This window comes from Notothenia rossii, assembly GCF_949606895.1.
Source record: "Notothenia rossii genome assembly, chromosome: 11".
Classification (NCBI taxonomy): Eukaryota; Metazoa; Chordata; class Actinopteri; order Perciformes; family Nototheniidae; genus Notothenia; species Notothenia rossii.
The window spans coordinates 43,701,676-43,722,445 of record NC_136910.1 but is presented as its reverse complement, the minus strand read 5'-3'; the positions used below and the strand labels follow the sequence as shown (position 1 = coordinate 43,722,445).

Genomic DNA, 20,770 nt, shown 5'->3' with positions numbered 1-20,770 from the left:
GCTGATCTGATCTCTCTCTCGCGTCCGGTTATACTTCACTCGCGTTTATGTCCATATCGATCAGATCCCGCTCTCCTGTTAATAATGACCTGTGGGGCTCCTCCCCGTTGACAGTTCACTGTCTAGCACTGGTTTCGTAGTGCACTGATCGATTAGGCTAAGCTAACATGTAGCTGCTCCCTCCACACTCACAACTTCATACAGACATAAATAAAGCAGCTGTTTTCGCCATACAGGAAACACACATTTAAAACTGTTTTGCCTGCCGTTTTTGTGTACACAAGCATTCATAAATGGTTCGGAAAGTGGAGCTGTACCTTAATAATATAAAGGCTTGTATTTGCGTGCATTTCCTGTTCGGAAAGTGGCAATGTACTGAGAGTGGAGGTGTCCTGAGATTAGCGCCTGCAGGCAGGCTCCATGGACCTGTCAACTCCGGACTGCGCAAAATGCGTACATGAAGCGCTACGTCATGCACGCAAGAAATCTACCCTCGTGGGGGCACGCTCATGTGATTGGCTTAGAATTGAGGAGACATCTGATTGGCTATAGATAGGAAAAATTACAAGTACGAATCGGATGACCGTCAGTAGAGTCTCAAAAACCCCACACACGAATGCACAGCGATCCATGCACAGAAAGTGGTTTGTGTTAGCAGGTTCAGAGGTTTTAAACGGAAAACAAATATGTGTGGATCAAAAATACACATTTAAAACTTTTTTCTGTAATGGGATTTTATTTACATGTATATGAAACGAAACACATTGTGTGTGCATTGAAAACCACAAGTGTGGATCCGGAAATACAAGTGAATCCTTTTGCGGATGATGAAATACAAGTGTGAATCCTTCTGTGTGCATGTGTGTATTATGAGACTATTCCGAGCCCATGCTTTTAAACCTAAAAATGAAATGAGGCCATAAGGTCATTGGAATCCACCAAATTCATAATTCATGTTAATTATAAACATTTTCCACATATTTCTAACCATTTCATCTGATGTCGCACATTCCTCACCATATGCTAATGTTCTCTTAATGTCGCACACTGCACTGAAACGAATGGGTTTTATAAGAAAGAAATGAAAATAAATACCCTCAGTGCTTTTGACACTGACAGCTCACCTCAACCGAGCATGGTTTTCCCCATAGGCCCCAGTTTCACTGAGCCGTGCCAAACCAAGACGTGTTAGTGTTCCAGTTATGGTTCAAACGAGGTATCGGTTAACACCTATAGTTATTTTGAAACGACCATAGACTGTATGGGAACGACACATTTCATTGCGAGTTTCACATTTAGCGTCATGTGGTTTATTCAGGGTTTTGTTTTCAATAAATATGTTCCCATTGGTGACGGTTAGTCTCACCTTCTTGTTAAATTTCACCTACGTCTGTGTGATGCATGTTCAGAGCCGTGAATAAAATCCGCTATTTCAAATCTCTGTGCAAGAAGACAGGCGAATACATTTTCTTCTTCTTACCCAGTTTCACGTTCAGCATTCAGAGGACGGTTGGCTCTCATCGAGCCGTCGCTCTAATCACAGGTTTTACTTAGGGACCCTCAACAAATGAACGTTTGAATGACACAAAATGTTATTTTCTATACCTCTGTGCTACCTTGTTCATATAATATAAAACTATGCAGGCACACATGTTTTGATTATTGACTTGTTATCAATTAATTTCACATTAACATTTTAATTGAAGACAATTCATATAAAGTCTTTTTTTTATAAATGTTATACTATGACCTTTTTTTCACTTATTTTAGACATACTATAATGTGACTTTATTTTCAAAACACTAAACTATGATTTTTTTTTTAAATTGTAACTTTTTTCAGCAAACTATACCATGACTTTCTTCCACTTTTTCAACATACTAACCCCCTTGTATAAAAAAATTAATATTTTTTTGATAAGAGCCCGGAGAACTGTTTATGCTGCCGGCCATCTGTAAAAAAGAATCCCCTCAGATTGCTAGCTCGTTAAAGTGTGGATTGACTTCTCTAGTAGGGCTGCATCTGATGATTATTTTCCTTATTTATTAACATTATTGGGCCAATTGTTTATTGTACAATCAATTATTGGTCTACAAAATGTCATGAAAAAGGAAAAAAAGGAAAGACCCAATATCATTTAAAAAATCTCAAGGTAATTTCTTTTAATATTTCAAATCCTTAAAGATTTACATTTTCTATCCCAATTATTAAGGGGTTGTTTAATTAAACAATGGACATATTGCATGTTCCATACAATATACAATAAATAAACAGAATGTTCCAACATGGTACACCGTAAATAAAAGACATATAATTACACAAAAGCAACAACAAATGTGTCATTTGTGAAATATACTGTAGCACTTTATTATGATTTCCCAACAGTATTTGAAAGATTAACTAACTAATTAATTATGTGTTAATGTTTAAGGCCAAATGTACAATTCCATATATGTACATAAAACAAAAAGTACGCTAGTATGATAGTACAAATAAATGAATGTATAATAACTATTATAAAGACAAATTATTATGGTATATAGTTAACTACCTTTCTATTTACTAGAAGCAAAAGCAGGAATTTGTGTTTTTTACAATATGAGCTTGCTTTAAACTGTTATATATAAACTCCAGCCTTGTCATGACGGTTAACGTAATGCCTTTTCTCAAAATGTTTGATTTGTTTTCATTTCTCCTTATTTGTTATACATTTGAGCTATCAAGCTGTTTATCATAGGACTGACCTAGTTTTGGTAACAGGTTCACTGCAGCATATGATACAGAAATGAGTGGTTTTTCAATATTGTAATTGTTTGATTGGTTGTCCACCTGATAAAAAGTAATGTTACCACACATCTGCTTAGGACAAAAAGGCATAACAACATGGAGTTTGATTCACATGGAATTTCAGGTGGAGTGTATTATTTATCTTTGTTAATTTTATCAGTTTATATAGCGTTATTACATTTAATTCCAGCATGTTGCACTGTTCAAATGGCCAGGTGCAGAACAGGACATGCTTCTGGATTCCTACTGGGGGAAGTATAAGATCTTATGTGGTCACAATCATTTAAAAATGTTGTGAAAGTAAAAGTAACTACAACATCTGTTTGGGGACCACTACAGATTGCGCCTACGTTTGACCCGGGTGTAGAGAACAACATAATGTAGACTGGAGTGTCGAGTATTATAATAATTATAACGTTTTTACTAAGCATATTATGTGTTATAATTTCTGAGCTTTTACAAAAATGCCAACAGTGTCCCTTTAAGATGACGGATGATACTATATTATAAAATTAAAATGTGAGAGACAGAAAGAGACAGACAGACAGAGACTGACAGACAGACAGAGAGAGAGAGAGACAGATGTACAGAGAGAGAGAGAGACAGAGAGACTGACAGAGAGAGACTGCCAGAGAGAGAGAGAGACTGACAGAGAGACAGACGGACATAGAGACAGACAGACGGACAGACAGGTGGACAGAGAGAGAGAGAGAGACAGGTATGACACAGTAGTGCCTACATCCTTGATGCTTACAAACAAAATGAATTGCTCTACAAAAAATAGATACTTAAACCACAACAGCTGACAACCGCTATTATTTAACTCACCGTTATAACTCCGTCTTAAAGGGACCACTGGAGGCATTCTTGATATATATAGTTTAGATATCTAAAATTTTATGTCTTAGATACAGTGAATATCTATATAATATTATGTAAATATATATTATATAGTAATAGTTTGTGTCCTGTTGTCTCAGTTTGCTTTGGTGTAGCTTCCACAGAAACACCCTACAAGCCTGTGAGGTCCACGATGGCCTTGATGAAGATGGTATCCTCCCTCAGATAGGGGCTCTTGCCGGCCAGCCTGGCGAGCGGGCAGAAGAGCGGGCAGCCGCTGGCGATGTTCATCTCGCTGATGGGCTGCTGGAAGGAGGTGGAGGTGACGTCGGGCCGGAAGGCGTCGATGATGTGCTCCCTGTTGTTCTGATCCAAGAGCATCAGCGTCACCTGTGGAGAGAGAAAGAGACTGTTTCAGCTAATCGTCCTGGCAACTGTGGGTTAGCATGTCTGTAAAAGTATAACGTCATTTCAGGTTTTATCTGTATTTTGAGTGATTTGAGTCTTCAGACAGACTGTCTTTGGTACAATTACATCATTAAGTGCAATGTACTTGTCCAGCTTTCAGTTTTTTATCGTCCAAAAGCGTTTGTTGTGTTTTCTTGCAAACATTTAACAATATTTTTGTCCACTTCACTTTAAGCAACCAAGGACTGCTTATATGCGTTATGAAAGATTATAATGCATTATAGGTACGGGAATTATAATACACCATTGTGCTTGCTAAAATGTTGTATTGTTAATATTATAATACTTGACCTTATTGTGATTACAAAATGCTTTATAATGTGTGATAATCGGATGTGTATAATTTTTGATAAGTATAATTATTCAGTGCTGTAAGCAGATTATGAAGTGTGTTATAATATGGGTCACCACTATTGATAAAGTTTTGCTACCTTCTGACTGAAGGGCCATTTGAGGAGAGCGTCGCACTTTCCCCTCATGACGACAAAGAACAGCGAAAGGTGAGTCCCTCGACCCGTCCCGTCGCCATTCAAATACAGCCTCAGACACATTTTGTAGCCGTATTTGCTGGAATAAAATGCTGTGAGGAGGAAAAAGAAGAATGTAACCAGAGCCTATAAACAAAGGTCATGTGTCACATGAGGGAGTAACATGTTCACTCCCTCAACAACAAGGGTGTAGGGAAGTGGAATTTCCCTCGTCTGCACGCCAACCATAGACTGTATGACGCCAACCCATCACATAAACCACATGATCTAAGCCTACTCAAGTTCAAAAAGAACCTTTCAGCTGAGACCAGAGGCCTTTGAAATGGATGATGTTGATTAGGTCTTTTATCACACCTGGAGAGAACATGGCGGGTGTTCGACTGGCCACAGCGTCCTGTCTGCGGCGTGAGAAGTCAGAGATTTTCCACACAAAGATCCCGTCGAAGGTGCAGAACTGAAGTTCCCGCACCAGTTGCTCAGTTTCCGACAGTTTCAAGTCCCTCATGTCGATTGTCCGTTCCAGCTGACGCACTTTACTGGAGAGATTTTCTATTTTGTCCTGGTCTAAACGATGTTGATGTGCGAAAGCCTCTAAAGTAACTGCACTGCGCTCTACTTCTCGGTTCAGGACACACACAATGTTTTCCAAAGCTTTTACCTGTCAGAAAAACACACCAAGAGATAGATTTAGACCCTCATTCATAGTAGGATCTTAAGAAAGAGCATTTCATCCTTTGAGACTCACCTTTTTATCTAGGTCCATAGACTGACTGGAGGCTGCAGCTCCAGAGCCCATACTGACCCCCTCCTCAGGGGCCCTGTACAGGCCCAGACCTGAGTCCTCCTGCCACTCTCCGGGACCGGAAGCATCGCTGGGCGGCACGGCGATGGATAGCACCATGGGCAGCAGCAGACGCAAGTGCTCCATGGTGCTGCTGTGCTCGTGGTCGCTCTGCTTCCCGTTCTCTATCTGAGAAACAAGACCCAGCTTGGTTAGGTCTATTATTCTTTTTTTTTTTATATAAATATTTAAATATTTCTTTTTATGCATTAGGTAACATTAAGCTGCCTTTGGCTCTTTTCTGCTGTAACAATGTAACTTTCCAATCTGTGGGACTAATAAAAGGTATTCTGATTCTGATTCTGAACTGAAACCTTGAAAACTGTAGGACAAGAAAAATATAGACAGTTTTTCAGGATTTACCAATCACAGTTTCTTTTCATGTAAAACATACTCAAAATGGATCTCCTGGTTTGAAGTCTTAACATTGATAACATCAAATGTTCCAAGACTATTATATAACATTTCTATGTATTTTATTAGGACAGTTCAAGCAGGCCAAACCCATCTAATCACCAGGACTGTGTGTGGAGGAGTTCTCAGTTGCAGCCGTTGCAACATAAATTACAATCTCAACTATACTCAGGTTTAAATTCAAATATTGCTAACTCCTGATTGGTGCTCACATGTGTGACATCATCTTTATGCAACTGAGCCCACCCACTGCTTACCAGTGAAGCCAGCTCAGGAAATTCTTGAGGAAAACATGTGTTCATACCACGCTACATCTGAATGCCAGAGGGCCTTTAGCTTAGCTTGGCATAAAGACTGGTAGCTTCTGTGTACTGGTAGCTTCTGTGTACTGGTAGCTTCAAATGGTAGCTTCTGTGTCTATATGTATGTCTCTTTTAGGGAAGTACAACTATTTAGGTGCCTTGGCACTGAGCCAGGCCAGCCCTTTGCACCCACTTCCCTTATTGTATGCTAACCTAATCTAAATTCTCCTGTCAGTAGCATTACATTAACAGTATTGATAGGATTCATCTTCACTTTCACTCTTGGCCTCAAGAGATTTCCTTGAAAGTCTATAACGTATTTGTATCCATATGAATGCTGCAGGTGACTGTAGGGTCACGGTTGTGTGTGTATGTGTGTGTGTGTGTGTGTGTGTGTGTGTGTGTGTGTGTGTGTGTGTGTGTGTGTGTGTGTGTGTGTGTGTGTGTGTGTGTGACAAGGGATAAATCCATTTTCGCTGGAAGGTGACCTGGTAGATTTCCTCAATTTTTTGTCCTGTCATTCTGTTCATTGCTTTGAGCATGCGATGCAAGATACAATATCATTTCAACTGACAGTAACATTTTATCGTATCTTATTAGTATGGGCCTGCGTCAATAGAGAACAAAGAAAGTAACAACACAAAAGAAACATTGTATTTGAATAGATTTCCTTACGTACCACATGTTTACAGCCCACATCACTGAAGGGACAGGCACTCTTTGACTTGGCACAGGATTTGCTGTGGTCACTGAACTGAAGGTAGAATCAAATAATAGAAAAGGTCAGCAGGCAAACTTCAAACATTGTGTCAACATGAAACAGAAAAGTGAAAGTGTGTTAGAGAGAAAGAAACTTAGGCACTCATTCCCCATTTGAAAAAATACTTTTTCAGATGATTAGTCTTGGGAATTCACATGTATCTCGTAACCAGATCAATGATATTGCAGGTATAATAAAGCAATGAAGGCTCTTTGTAGCACGAATCTAGTCAGTGAATTGAATGTGCAGTACAAAGAGTACACCTGACGGTTGCAATAAAGATTTATTTTAAGATTATAGCAGCTAAGAGCCTTTGTTCAGAGAGGAAATTGCCAAGCATTTCCATGCCAACTAATCACCCTTACAGTAAATAATTAAAGGAAGAGCTCAAACCTTTTCTCTTGGGATCTTCTTCTTGCCACAATCTTTGCATTGTAAGGGAAACTTTGGACAGATCTCATCATGGGCCTAAAAGACACAAAGGAGCATGATAATATTATTTTGTGTCCCGTTTATACATAATCCACTAGCAACCGCTTTACACTCGATCTTCTCACCTTGATCTCTTTAAAGTTGAAGGATGTTTTGCAGTATTTGCAGTTTAGCGTTCTTTCTTCACATTCTCTCTCATTGTGTTTGTCCTTCTCCGAAAGAAGGATCGTGTTTTGGCAGGCCTCGCACTTTACCCGCTCAAGTTCACAACGACCTTCATGCTGAGCCTAACAATGGAGGACAGATATATAGTTAGATCATTGTTACTTCCTATATGTGTCTGGTATTCACCGTCTTTTTAATGATACCAAAGATCGACAGGTGTGTTTTATAGTTCAACAGCAGACTTGGCATGCAAAGGGTGTAATTTAACAGGAAGATGAATGAACCTTGTCAGTAAAACTTTGTTGACAGTTATGTTATCATTGTTAAGATTACATGTCTGTACAAATGACGGCCACACCCGTTCATGGGAGCATACAAAATGTTCTGACAGTTGAAATGTGGAAAAACAAAACATATTCTGAGATGTACAATGTATTTGCTTTTAATATATGCATGTTAAAAACACAAATGATTAAAAGAAGTGAGACTTAAAAAAGTTAACTTTTTCAAACATCTGATCGTAAATAGGAAGTCAATGGAAGATGAGGAATAAGGTACAAAAAAGAGAAGCTCAGAAATAAAAAAAGTGAAGTACGAGAAACTGGAAAAAAATATGTTTTGATAGCTCTAAAGTGTTAAATGGCATCTTTTTGAAAAATGCCGGGAACGGAACGGGGTGGAGCTCGAATGTGAGGTGGAGCCTGTGGATGTGAGCGTTTCCTTTCATAACGAAGCAACAACACGCAGGAGCCACAGTGCTGGAACCACAGGTAGGCTAACCTGTTTTCGCTTTACTTTTCAGACACGCTACACCGGCAATTCTCGAAATGAATAACCAAATCCAATATGAATCATCTTTAACGGCTTCTGAGTCAAATCCCTCTCGATACTGCGCCACTCTAACACCACGTTTAGTCTTTTTTTCCAGCTAGTTCGGTGTGTGGCTAACTAAAGACATCGCAACACTTTCCACAAGACAGTGACTAAGACAGCCGCACACAAATGTTCCCACAAACAAGAGAGTGTCTTACACCGCCTAGTAATCATTTCTTAAAAGCTGTAATCAAATATTGACCATGTTGTCGTTGCAAACTAGCACGTGTTTTTCGTTACAGCGTCAGCAGGTTAACCGGCCAGAACCACATTTGAAAATCATTCAAATATAATCTCCAGCATCTGCTTGGTGTTTGAATGCTTCCTGCCATGACACTATATTTATGTTTCCTGTGTTGTGCTAGATAGGGTAACTGTGTAGCTGTGTTTTTACAGAAAAAACAACAGGAAGTCAACTCTAAAATCCCCCTCCCCCAAACACACATTGGTATTTATAGTAAAAACTGAACAAAGATCACACGCAGCTTTAATGATTATGGAATGGGGCTTTTCTGTGTTTATAGATAACACTGTGTCTGAATTACGTGTCTCTCTGTCTGAAGCTGTTCCTGTTTTATGTCTCACAGTGTATACATTTAGGATTTCCCTTTTGGTGTAGCCTAAATCTAGTTTCAATATCAGGTCATGGTCAACCCAACCTTGAATAAGTACACAAGCTATTCTCGAGTGTCCTTTATTCATTCTGGTACTTTCCTACTGGGTGCTTGTTGTTATCCAAACTGGTAACATGGGGACTTTCCAGGCTGCATATCAAGTTTCACTTCCTGTTTCTCTGTTCTAGCAGCAGTGCTGCTAAGCATGCAACACACCCAAGTGTACAACATGAGGCCCCGATTCAGAATGTAGAATATTTGAGAGGGAAAACCCAGTATGCGTAAAAAGTGTTTCTAAATAATAACAAATACAGGACAGGACAGGTTTGGATGGAGTAAACTGACAGTTTTTCATAGTTAAAAATACTCAAGTAGAAAGCAGTGAATACATCCACAATGACAAAAGAAAAAAGTATTTATACTTCACCTCATACTCTTTTATGGAGCCTGTCCAAACACAGCCTTCGTTCAGACACCTGGCAGGCAGGCTTGCTATTTCTCGTCCTGCTGCATTGTCTGGAAATGCCTGGGCGAACAAAGAACATTATTATTATAGCATATTATGGCCTCATTGTGTAAGGCTGTTGTGAAGGAATCATTCTTTTGAATCAGGGTGGGAGTGAGGCAAGGCAAGCTGTCTCATAAAATAAAAATGTTGGCTGACCAAAGGAGTACTTCATTACTTACTTCATTACTATTTAGAATCGAAAAAGGTTCCTCGTATATCTCTTCTTCCCGGCAGGCTTCACAAGGCTTCGGGCCAGAACTGAAAAAACAGGTTTGTGACTTTATTGTAAAACACACTACATTGACATTGATAATGTATGTCTAACAGGAAGAACACACACAAACAAGTACATGTGAAATAATCATTATAACATGATGTTTTCCCATATAGTATGCAGAAGTGGTTTTCAAATAGGTCGTGTGAAATCACCTCAATTTCATGTGTGGTTATAAAGGTTAGGTACATGTTGTTGCACACATACTGAAATGTACAAAGGCAAATGTGAACATAAAAAACTATTAGGGGTTGTTTTGAAAGTAGGTACATGCTATTGAGTTTCGTTTAATGTATGGTTCTATGTATAGTTGTTAAATGATGTAATGACCTTATGTTTATTGATACTGCCAAAGTATGATTAAACATCATGTGAAACAACTGTCTATCCGTAAATAATTCCCAATGCATGACTCAGTGATATAAGAAACAGAAAAGGAAACAATGGACACCTTTAGAATGAGTCAGCAGGGTCAGACCCTTGTGATTCACTCAGTAAAAGAGTCCAGTCATGTGAGTCATGAGTCTGATTAAAGTAATTGATCTTGGTTGCAACAAAAAACCCCGAGGGCGAGCAGAGATAAGAACACAGGATGTGCTGAAGCATGTCCGGTAAGAGGGTAAGCATTAGGGGGTGAAGGGGTTGGAATTTCACACGGCTGAGGAGGGTCTGTAGACTTCCAGTGTACCTGGTGAGTTGCTTGAAGCAGTGTACACAGAAGCGATGTCCGCACTGGGCCTGGACAGGCTTCCTCAGGACCTGGTGACACTGCTGACATTTGTACTTATTCTCCATGGGCACTGACAGCACACTTTGAGGAATCCCTGGTAGAGAGCTGGGGCAGTCCATCGAGATGTAGGCCATTCTTCTCCATCAATCTGGTGCAATATCCTGTGAATGAATACCACACACATGAATACCAAATACATGAAAACCAAGACTTTTAGAAGTAAAGAACATTTCACAACACTTATCAACTGCAATATGTCAACCATGCACGCACAAAGCAAATATGTGTACAGTGACAGGATAATAAGGCTGATATATTATTGTGAAACCGCATCACATTCAGCTGCTACACCCTGCAAACAAACATGTTGTATATGTCACAGCCAGATTATGTAGGCATGCTAGTATTGAATGTTTATCTTAAAAGAAATGCAAAAACCATTGGCTTTGCATGAGATTCAAATAGATGTAAAACCGTTGAGGCTACAATGGAACCTTTGAGCAAATTAATTTTAATGAGACATCATGAAAGGATTTTTTTTTTTAGCCATAATGTATTGGCTAATTCACCATTAGCATGTCTTTGCTGTAAGCCTAAATTGTACATCGTGGTAGAATGGCTTGTCCTTTCCGCTTTCCTTATAAACAAAGTCTATGTGATATATGAGGTGCGTGCAAAGTTTGAGTTATCTGCTGAGATATCCACTGATACCAAGATATCTTTCCAAATGTTCTTATAAAAAAGGAACGAGGTCATCTGCTGGTTGCAGCACCATCATGTGGTCGATCTTTCATGCTGGATCTTTTCTTCTTGCATAACAAAAGTCTATCAAATGTTGCTCAACAAAAGTTGTGTCAAGCTATGAGTCAGGAAAACTGTATGCCACATCAACTAAGCAAAAAGTGTTAGGGTTTCTACGGCAGACTGTACAATAGTCACTACAAAAAACGAATAATTCGCACTTCTTTCTGTGCTGCCACCTAGTGGTTACTATAGGCTCTGCCCATAATATATAGACAACAACACAACGCCTAATGGATAAGAGTCTGCAGTATTATAATAATACTCTTATTGTATGGTATTCTTAATAATAATAATAATGTAAGATTGTAAATATAAAGCCCCTATTTTTAGGATTTGAATATCTCTTCCTTTGGTGCCCCCTTGTGGAAGTGTCCCTAATGACACCTTAGTAAATGTAAACAAGTGGACCGATTAAATGAGTTTGAGTCTGCGTGTTTTCCTACCAATTAAATAATATGTTGCCTTAGTATTGCTTAGCGCGAGGGGGAACTGGTGTATATTAATTTATTATGGTTATAATATTAACTGACCTTTACTGTTTTAAGTAACTTTCTTCACAAGTGGAGCAAAAGTCGACTGTTGTCTTATGCACTTTGAACACACTACTCCCCATAGCGAAGTCAAACAATGCAACTGGACTTTCCACCTCTTATCCAAACAGCTATAACCTGCTTACGAGGCTTAAAGTAAGTGTGGTTGGTTATGCACCATCAGCCATTACTTTATGTTCTTTTAACAACCAAAAACGAAACCCCACTGATTGTGGCTGAGATATATTTTATCATCAGCTTCCAACTCAAAAGCTATGGTAGTGGTAGTAACTCAAGCTACACTGCCAGGGTTTAAACCTGTATTTCTTCAATTATGGTAAGTAAAATGCAACATCATGGTCAGAGTACAAAGCCTATTATGTGAATAGTTGACAGCTGGCTGCATGAAGTGTAGAAATAAGGTTGTGGTTGTACTTCTTTTGCATAAGAAACCTTTACAAACATATTCTCAGAAATGTCTGCTCTTTGAAGGTATTATCTGTTAGTTACATGTTTAGTCATTAAATAAATCCCTTATGGTTGAGAAATGAGTGGGGTGTGCTTTCCCAATAAACCAGCAGATGTCATATATGATTTATGACATTTTCCCCCACGCCTACATGGAGCTCTCCATGAGAAAATATGCATACAGCCGTTTGCCAGTCATAGTGCCAAATGGGCTTAATATTAAAGAAAGCTGCAGAAAATGGTGTGCTACTGTATGCAAGTACTGCATGTCAACATTTTGTTAATGTAAGTGTATTGGGAAACTGGGCTTCGAATATGAGCCACGACAGAATAAATTAACCTTGGAAATATTTCTTCTTGTGTGCAGCCAGAATGTTATTATGGCCTCGTTTATCTGGTTCGAGCTCTAGACAATACAAGCCACGCCAAATAGCTTTGAGCAGGGTTGGATCCACCTTTTAAACTGAAGCTGAAGACAACACCTATAAAGCTAAACTCATAAATTATCATTCTGTGCCATTTAAAATGCCACTGATGTTTACACAAAAAACACACAGCAAGTAGTTCCAATGGTTATTCCAATATATTTTCACCCTTCATTATTTGAAGGGAAAGTACACTAAGCACAAAATGACAGGCAAACTTTATGAAAATGATGAGCCTCTGTAAATAGAAAGTCACACAGGCGTCACTGTTGAGACTGACACAGGCTTACACAAATGTGCTGATGTGGCATACAAGTTAGGATGATATCTGTATAGAGAAGTGGGCTCAACAGTGGTTCTGGGATCAATACTTAACCAAGATAAATTACATTAAGCAATTAAAAAGTTTACTGTCGCCCACAAACTCATTTCAAGTACACTGAAATCTACAAAACAGGCCCACAACCCTCAAATCTAATGTTCACAATAAACATGTCATGATCACAAGACTAAAAGTTAGAGTCTTGCTTATCATGGGACTTAAATGGTTCCAAGGGATCATATGACCAGTAATGCATTAGTAGCCATTAGCAATAAATCCCAACTTTAAAGATGGCATTATTAAGCATTTTTTATTCCAATATGTTGTCATACTCTAAAGCATAGAGTCTAAACTATTATGATGTTTTGTTTTCCTAATGTTGATGCTCTGTGTTTTTATGAGTTTATAGGTAAACATATTAACACATTAAAACCACACACACACACTTTGTTCTTCTTTTTTTGTTTCAATTTCTTAGATATACACAAATGCAGTATGGGTACAATGTTACAACCCTGTTCATCTTCCATAGAATTTCCTACAAAAATGATTAGTAATTATTCAGTGTCACCTTCCACCCAAGATAACTTTATACTAACTTCAAGTAGAACTCTGTCACACACGTCTTAGAAAAAGCTCAATGCTGCTTATCATTGGAAAGCCACGCTACTTTTCCCTGATATCTCTCTGACACATCACCATTGCACGCTGACTAATATTTACTCACAGATTGGACAAATTCCAATGTTTAAACTGGTCCAACTGTAGAAGAAAGGCAAATGAGCCAAGCCTTAGTTGCACACTAATACTCGCCCTCTCTTGTTTAGCTATGTATCCATAGAAACCTTGAGAGAGTAGCTATTATAAACCCAATTAAAACTATCATTAAATCAGGCATATACAAGCCATATGGTAACTTCCTTTGTCATGGGCTCAACCATGCTGAGAAGTGTAATCCAACGACCAGTACAGTCTGTTATGTTTCACTGAACATGCCACAAAGAAGAACCCAAGTACTATGAGAGCAACCCTACACTTAAAAGACTGAGCTCTGATAAAAAAAAAAAAAGTATTTTCAAACTGGCTTTCCAGTTACAAGTGCATAACAGTTGAAGAATGGTGAAAGAATGAACACAAGTAGCTGCATTCTCAATCAAAACATATCCTTGAACGTAAAATACAACCAAAGGTAGCTTTTAGTCTACATATGAATAACTTTAGCAGAACAAACAACTCTCACGTCCTGTTTTTTTTTAATCTAGTAGCAGCCATTTGAAGCCACTAAAAACCCATCTGCTCTCCCTGCCCTCGCCATGTTTTTGCTCAGTGTCTCTTTAAAACCCCTGCCAAGGGACTGCAAACCTTTCTGAGATATTGCACTCAAACAGAAAACAGAATATAACTCACCCAGCTTGCTAAGTTTCCCTGATATCCGAGAAAACGCAGTAACACCCAACCTTAGTACTTATAGTCACTCCCTCCACGTCACAGAGTATTTAAACCACGGAGTGCAACGGCTGTTGTCATACCTCCCTCACACTCATACATAGTCTTCTGGGAAGTTACACAGTGCTTTTATGCTACCGAATAACATCTGCAAGTATCATATGTAAATGGTTTTTGCGTGTGTTATTGGCAGAAAAACAAGCAATGGGGTAGCTAAACAATTAGCTTTCTCGCACTTTACTTTTCGGTTGGTGGAGTTAGCTCGCTTTCGCAACTCTAGGCGGCTAATTTGATAAGATACGCGGTGTTTGACCAACCTATTAATTTGGTAACAGTTAGTAAAATGCTAAGCTATTGCCCTGGTAAGCAGAAACACAAGCTCAGCAAACTAACCTTGGCGTCTGGACAATATCTCTGCAGAAAAAACAATTTCGTCCGCTATTGCCTCAGAAGGACAGGTCAACCTTTAGCTATGTTTACGTTTCTATTCCTAAGTGCGCTTACTTTGTGATTAAAGGCAGCTGTGTGGAACGAAATTGTGGACTGTTCAGTGTTAATAGCATAGACTGTATAGTAAACGGTCCGACTCCGCCCCCTCATCCGGGCTGCACCGGAGAAGAAAGCGATTGCAATAGCAGATGACGCATGCGCATTAGAGTTAACAATGTTGCTGTCCTTCAGTAGAAGTGTTCAGCGGTTGATTCAGCCACAATACGTTTTGCTCTCAAAAGGTATGCATTTATACAGCAAACGTTACATTTTATTTTATAAAAATGATTAACATAACATGGCTTTTAAGGAAATCTAGCTATCGAGATTAAATGTAACTGTTTTCAGATAGAATTTGGTGCATGTCGAAGCCTTGTTTGCGTTAACAGTTAACAATTTCACTATTAAGCCAACAGCTATGTTGTATACATGTAACTAGCTAAATACAATTCACGTTGTATCTTAATACTATATTATTTATTACATAGTAAGATGATTGGTGTTGTCCACAGTAGGTGAAGATCATTGTAGTTATCTTTAAATAGATGTCAGTGAAGCAGCTTTTGATCGATGATCTTATTCACTTTTTTTATATATCTCATTGCACATTCAGACTTTTAATACATACACGCTTTCTCTCCAACATAAGCACATACTGTCCCAGGACTTGTGTTGTACACTACATCTTGCAATAGTATTTTGCTGGTTTTACTAGCTCCTGTAGATCAATTGGTGAATGAATTGAATTGATTAATTGGTGTGCATGAGTTATTATTGTTCTATGCGTGCAATAAAAATAATAATTAACTAGTGTGTAATTTCTTTGTCTTGGTCCAGTTGTCAAACAGTCCTTTAATGTTGATCTCCCTTTTTGTCAACAGTGTGCGTCCACAAGGTGCACAGCAGTAGAACTAGGTTTACAGACGGCTGCTATGATGGGCTGTATCCTGGACATATCCACACCACTCCCATCCAGAAGGCCCTGTTGGCTGTGGGGTCAGGAGTGGCTGCACTACAAAACCCCTACAGACATGGTGAGACTCACACATAATATCATGGGGCTCAAGCCGTATTATTTGTTATTGTCTGTGCATGTCTATTGTTCACTTTACATCTCTTTTTAAAGGGCAAGGTGGTTAAGACAGATACAAATATAGGCTTACTTTAACGTCTGGGTTTAATCTGGCTGGTGACATGCTGCATGCCACCCCCCTTGCATTCTCTAACCTGTATTTCAACTATCAAATTAAGGCAATCTCAAAAAAGACCCCAAAATAGCCTTCCCTTTTATGGCTGAATACAGTTGTACAGCCCACTGCCGGACGAACAGCTGTATAGACAAATATGGAGATAACTCTGCCGGTGATGCAAGAAAACCCCCTAATGTTCCTTACGTTAGAAATTCATCAAAATCCTATATATTTTCTGCCTAGCGGGAATTAACAAGTATTTCACTCTAAATCTATAGCTTTTTCAAATAACACAAATAACATTAACAAAAAGTAATATAAGACCTTTCCATACATTACTGTTTTCCTGAGCCTTCAGAAATATTATCTGAAAAAGATCCCAGAGTTCACTGCTGAAAACCACACAATGAACTAAAGCCCTGCAAAATAATTCAGTTTTTCAACCTTGTGATAAGAATATCTGGTCAAACTAGTTTTTGAAGGTAAATTCAACTAAATTGTTAGTACAGTGCCTAATGAATTCTAACATTTATAATTCAAACAAAGACTTTGATGCATCATTTTACAGTCAAAGGAAACCAAGAGTCAGGGGCAGTACCGTGGGTTTCTTTTCTCGTGAACTGTTCAAGTACAGTCATTCATTTCCAATCTTTTATTCTCTGGAGATCACTGGTATATGCTTCTAAAATGTCTTGAAAACAGAAATGAAATTATACACCAAGAGAGGCCACATCATTTAGTGCAGTTACCCAGAAACTTTCTTGGAGGAAGAGAGCTCTAACAACTGTTGTGTTTTTTCCCTTTTAGTATCGGGTGATATCCATAAATGCTAGATCCTACAGATTTAGTGTTTTTTTTCAAACTTGTGCCTCTTCCTACCTGGCAAACACCCAGGTCATTCTAACTTCCACAAACGATGACATCGGCATTTGTCATTTTGAGCCAGACATTTCTTCCAGACTTTAAAAATCTCCTAAATAAGACATTTAACAGCTGTTTTCATAGGCTGAGTAATACTCTCTGTGGTGAGTTATTTGAGCCTTATGGGTAACTTCTCTGGAATGTCCCTTAAATCTATTAATGTGATGCTAGTCACAAGTTAAAACATTTTTAAGCCTAAATGTACCACACGTTTTTTGACAATCTATTATTGGACTTGTAATAACATTTTCATAAAATCTCTATATTGTACATTCATAGCATATAATTATTCTTATTTTGGTTCTTTATTGTCCCACTGGGGGAAACTCGAGTACAGATAAAAAATGACAAACAGCACACATATAACAATACAACATTAAAGACTATCAAAATATGATAACAGTGCAGTGAAACAATTTCCTTTTCTGTTCAAATTTGGCATTGGGGATAATTTCATAAAACTCTCCCTGCAGACATGGTTGCAGTGCTGGGGGAGACAACAGGACACCTAGCGTTGATAAATCTCAGGGAAAAGATGAGAAACGACCCTGAAGGCTACACTATCCTTACGTGAGTCACTGTAACACTATTCAGTAGCTTTTTAATATAGGCGCTCTTAAGCAGTATTTTCTACACATTGAATGAAATGTGTATTCAGTTTGACTTGTTCATGCAGAGAAAGGCCCAGAATCCGTCTGTCTACGCTTAATCTGAGCGAGATGTCCTCTCTGCCCGACGGATCTTTTGGGAGGGAATACTGTCGTTTCCTGGAGGACAATGTGAGTGTTTGTGTTAAGACTGATTACAACAAGATTAACATTTCCTCAGAATTCCCTGATTTTAAGTTTCTGTTTTGTCTTCACTCATGGATAACCTTTCCTGTTGTGGCAGCATGTGACTCCAGACTCAAGGGCAGACGTGAAGTATGTGGACAATGAGGAGCTAGCTTACGTTATGCAGAGATACAGAGAGGTCCATGATTTACTGCACACCTTACTGGGCATGCCCACCAATATGTTGGGTGAGTAAAATATTACTTCATTACATTTCCAACACATCCTGCACAAATGTGGCCTCTACAATCAAATCAATGAATACAGTTACAGGAAGATGTTTTTACTTGGAAAACAATGCTAGTGGTAGGGTGCACCTGGAGCCACACATTTGGTGTCTGGCTGAACAATGAATTTCTCAACTTCATGTGTTATTTCCTTCTTTTACTTCCCAACTGTCTATAAGAATAGCCTGCTATAGAAAGCCCTTTCCTACAAAATGCTGATGTGAGCTTTTTTTTCTTGCTCACCACGCACTATTAGATTGACCTGGAGAACATCTAAAGAGAAGGAACAAACATTTTTTAGCAATCAAGCTTCACAAAAGTTGGATTGGTTTGCAATGTTGACCTAAATCTAGCTTTCTCTTCCCCCTTTAATCTGGAATGAAAAGGTCACTCAGATAGCACTGCTGTCCGCTTAAGACACTACAATCAGTGAAAAAAATAAAGCATACCCCTACCATTGTTACCCCTGATACGAGTCCGCTCCACCATTTTATGTGTTCTTCTTTGGCCAAATCGAAATCCTTCTACTAAGTATTATGTACATTGACCCAGGAGTTTTTCTTTAAATTGCTGAAAAACCAAAAGCATAAGGTTATAATCTTGATAACTTTGTATTTTTCTCTCCGTTCTTTCTGCTTTCAGGTGAAGTGGCAGTGAAATGGTTTGAAGCTGCTCAGACTGGCCTTCCCATGTGTACGCTTGGAGCTGTGCTGGGGCCACTGCGGTTGAATCCAAGGTACAATACCAGATTTTAAACCTGCAACGTAGTACTGTACCAAGGAGAGTAAGAGCAGTCAGCTCCATAGGAATAAAAGCAAAGGTACAGTTAGTTACAGTTTGAGTGAAAATATTTGATTCAATATTATATTCAAGCTCAACTGTTCAACTCAGCAAAAATCCAAGCTGATGGAGGCAGAATCGGTGCTTTGATTTGCTCTGAATAGTTTTGGCCTGCAAAGAAAAACAATTTAATCAGGGATTAATTTCTCGATTTGTTTCTTGATTTACCAATTGTTTTATAATCCTTTCAATTGGGATATAACCAGATGACATATTTAGTCTGTCATAATATATGCTGAAAATGTTTGCATTTTTGTTGAAAAGTTAACCAATATCAACACAGTTGGCAATACATTTTCTTACCAAATATGTATTTGTGATTTCATTTATTCAATTGAATTGGCCTCTTAGGATACATAGGACTCAGCCTTTAATCTGTAAATAACACAGATGTTAAAAAGCATTACCACTTACTTTGACAAATATATATGGCCCACCAAGCAACTACTTGGCATTTGTCCTGCTCAGACGATAAGAGGAAACAAACCAACAATTATTACCGTTGAGATGAAACAATGCCTGTTAACTGTAAATCAGTAATCCTTCCTCATTCAGTAACTGAAGTTACTTGTGCTTTCTGTTGAAACTGGTATAGGTAACACATTATCTCTACATATTCTGGCACCATGCTAAACTCCTCCTCTCAATTCCCCTTCTGCAAGCCGTCTACAGCAGCTGTTCACATCCTTGGGCCCTTGGGCTCTTCACAATGGTCGTCGGGCTCGCTGCGTCCTCAGTATCTTCTACGAGAGACGATGGGAGCAGAACATCGAAGACCTCCGACAAGAGCTCAACATAGAGCCACCTCCTGTCATACTCAGTGCTACCAAGAAGTGAAACACATGAGTAAAGACAAAACAAAAAAACAAGAAGCAAAATTAAGGAATCGCCCTAACTGAAGCATTTGAAAGGGCGTACACTAGAGATGGACGTTAGTAACTAAGGAAGTGAGGAAATTGCACAGTTACTAAACTTTGTGTTTTCCAATGATGTGAATCACCTTGAGTGCTGTAAATTATTCTGATGAAACGCTTGAGTTTTTAAGCCTTCCTTATGCTGCTGAATAGATCCGGTTCAAAATGACAGGTTCAGTCACTGTTGTTGAGAATGTGAGAGGAAGTATGTATTGGTTTAAAGAAGAAAAATGAATTAATAACTGTGTTATGTCATTATCAAATACTTACCGATAAACTGGTGTCATCTGTAATCGGGTTTGAAAAGTAGGGATGTACCGATCCCATACTGAGTTTTGGATATGATATTAGACAGGGAACAATGTAAAATCCCATATTATACATTAGCCTAAACAATCAACTGTCATTGACGTGTAGGCTCCATTGAGTGTTGAGTTATATCAAGTATTTTACACTAGAATTGTTTTTCCTCTGTTATTCTGAATACCCAGATTTAACTTTTGCACAAAACTGCACTTTCAACAATTCATGAGTGTTTTAAATGGCTTCTTTTGCAAAGTGCATTGATACCAATTATATATTAAAAGCCTGCAGAATGGTATTGAGCCATCTCTTATATTAATTTTGGTTCATCAGCATAATTGTTATGCCAATTGTTAAATGGTTATTTCGTGACACATTTTGTAGTTTATTATAATCCTGACTATATTCAGTGTCATAGATTTCACTTTGTAGTTGCACACTAATTGATGGGAAAGGAGCAGATGCTTCTATTATCTTATCGCCTTCACAAAATAAATATGATGCATCCCCTATTTACGGTCATGATGAGGAACAGGAAGTACGTATTTCTTGGGAGGTGTAT

General features: G+C 38.5%; 2 protein-coding genes across 4 annotated transcripts; one reads left to right on the top strand and one right to left on the bottom strand.

The window, feature by feature from the left end:
• Positions 1–2,133: 2,133 nt before the first annotated feature.
• On the bottom strand, positions 2,134–15,115 carry traf2b (Tnf receptor-associated factor 2b). 3 transcript variants are annotated; one of them, XM_079659171.1, is made up of 11 exons: positions 14,996–15,115; positions 10,455–10,657; positions 9,672–9,750; positions 9,412–9,510; positions 7,458–7,619; positions 7,294–7,368; positions 6,820–6,894; positions 5,329–5,553; positions 4,938–5,241; positions 4,527–4,675; positions 2,134–4,017 (listed from the first exon to the last, which is right to left on the bottom strand). In XM_079659171.1, the coding sequence occupies exons 2-11, from the start codon at positions 10,628–10,630 to the stop codon at positions 3,799–3,801; spliced, it is 1,563 nt and encodes a 520-aa protein (XP_079515297.1). In that variant the 5' UTR covers positions 10,631–10,657; positions 14,996–15,115; the 3' UTR covers positions 2,134–3,798. The 3 variants fall into 3 exon arrangements, with proteins under 3 accessions (XP_079515297.1, XP_079515296.1, XP_079515295.1); XM_079659170.1 differs by having other exon boundaries at positions 14,885–15,023; XM_079659169.1 differs by lacking the exon at positions 14,996–15,115 and adding an exon at positions 14,453–14,591.
• On the top strand, positions 15,091–20,506 carry coq4 (coenzyme Q4 homolog). Its single transcript, XM_079659172.1, has 7 exons — positions 15,091–15,222; positions 15,862–16,014; positions 17,565–17,661; positions 17,768–17,870; positions 17,983–18,112; positions 18,794–18,887; positions 19,654–20,506. The coding sequence occupies exons 1-7, from the start codon at positions 15,156–15,158 to the stop codon at positions 19,826–19,828; spliced, it is 819 nt and encodes a 272-aa protein (XP_079515298.1). The 5' UTR covers positions 15,091–15,155; the 3' UTR covers positions 19,829–20,506.
• The last annotated feature ends 264 nt before the right edge of the window (positions 20,507–20,770 follow it).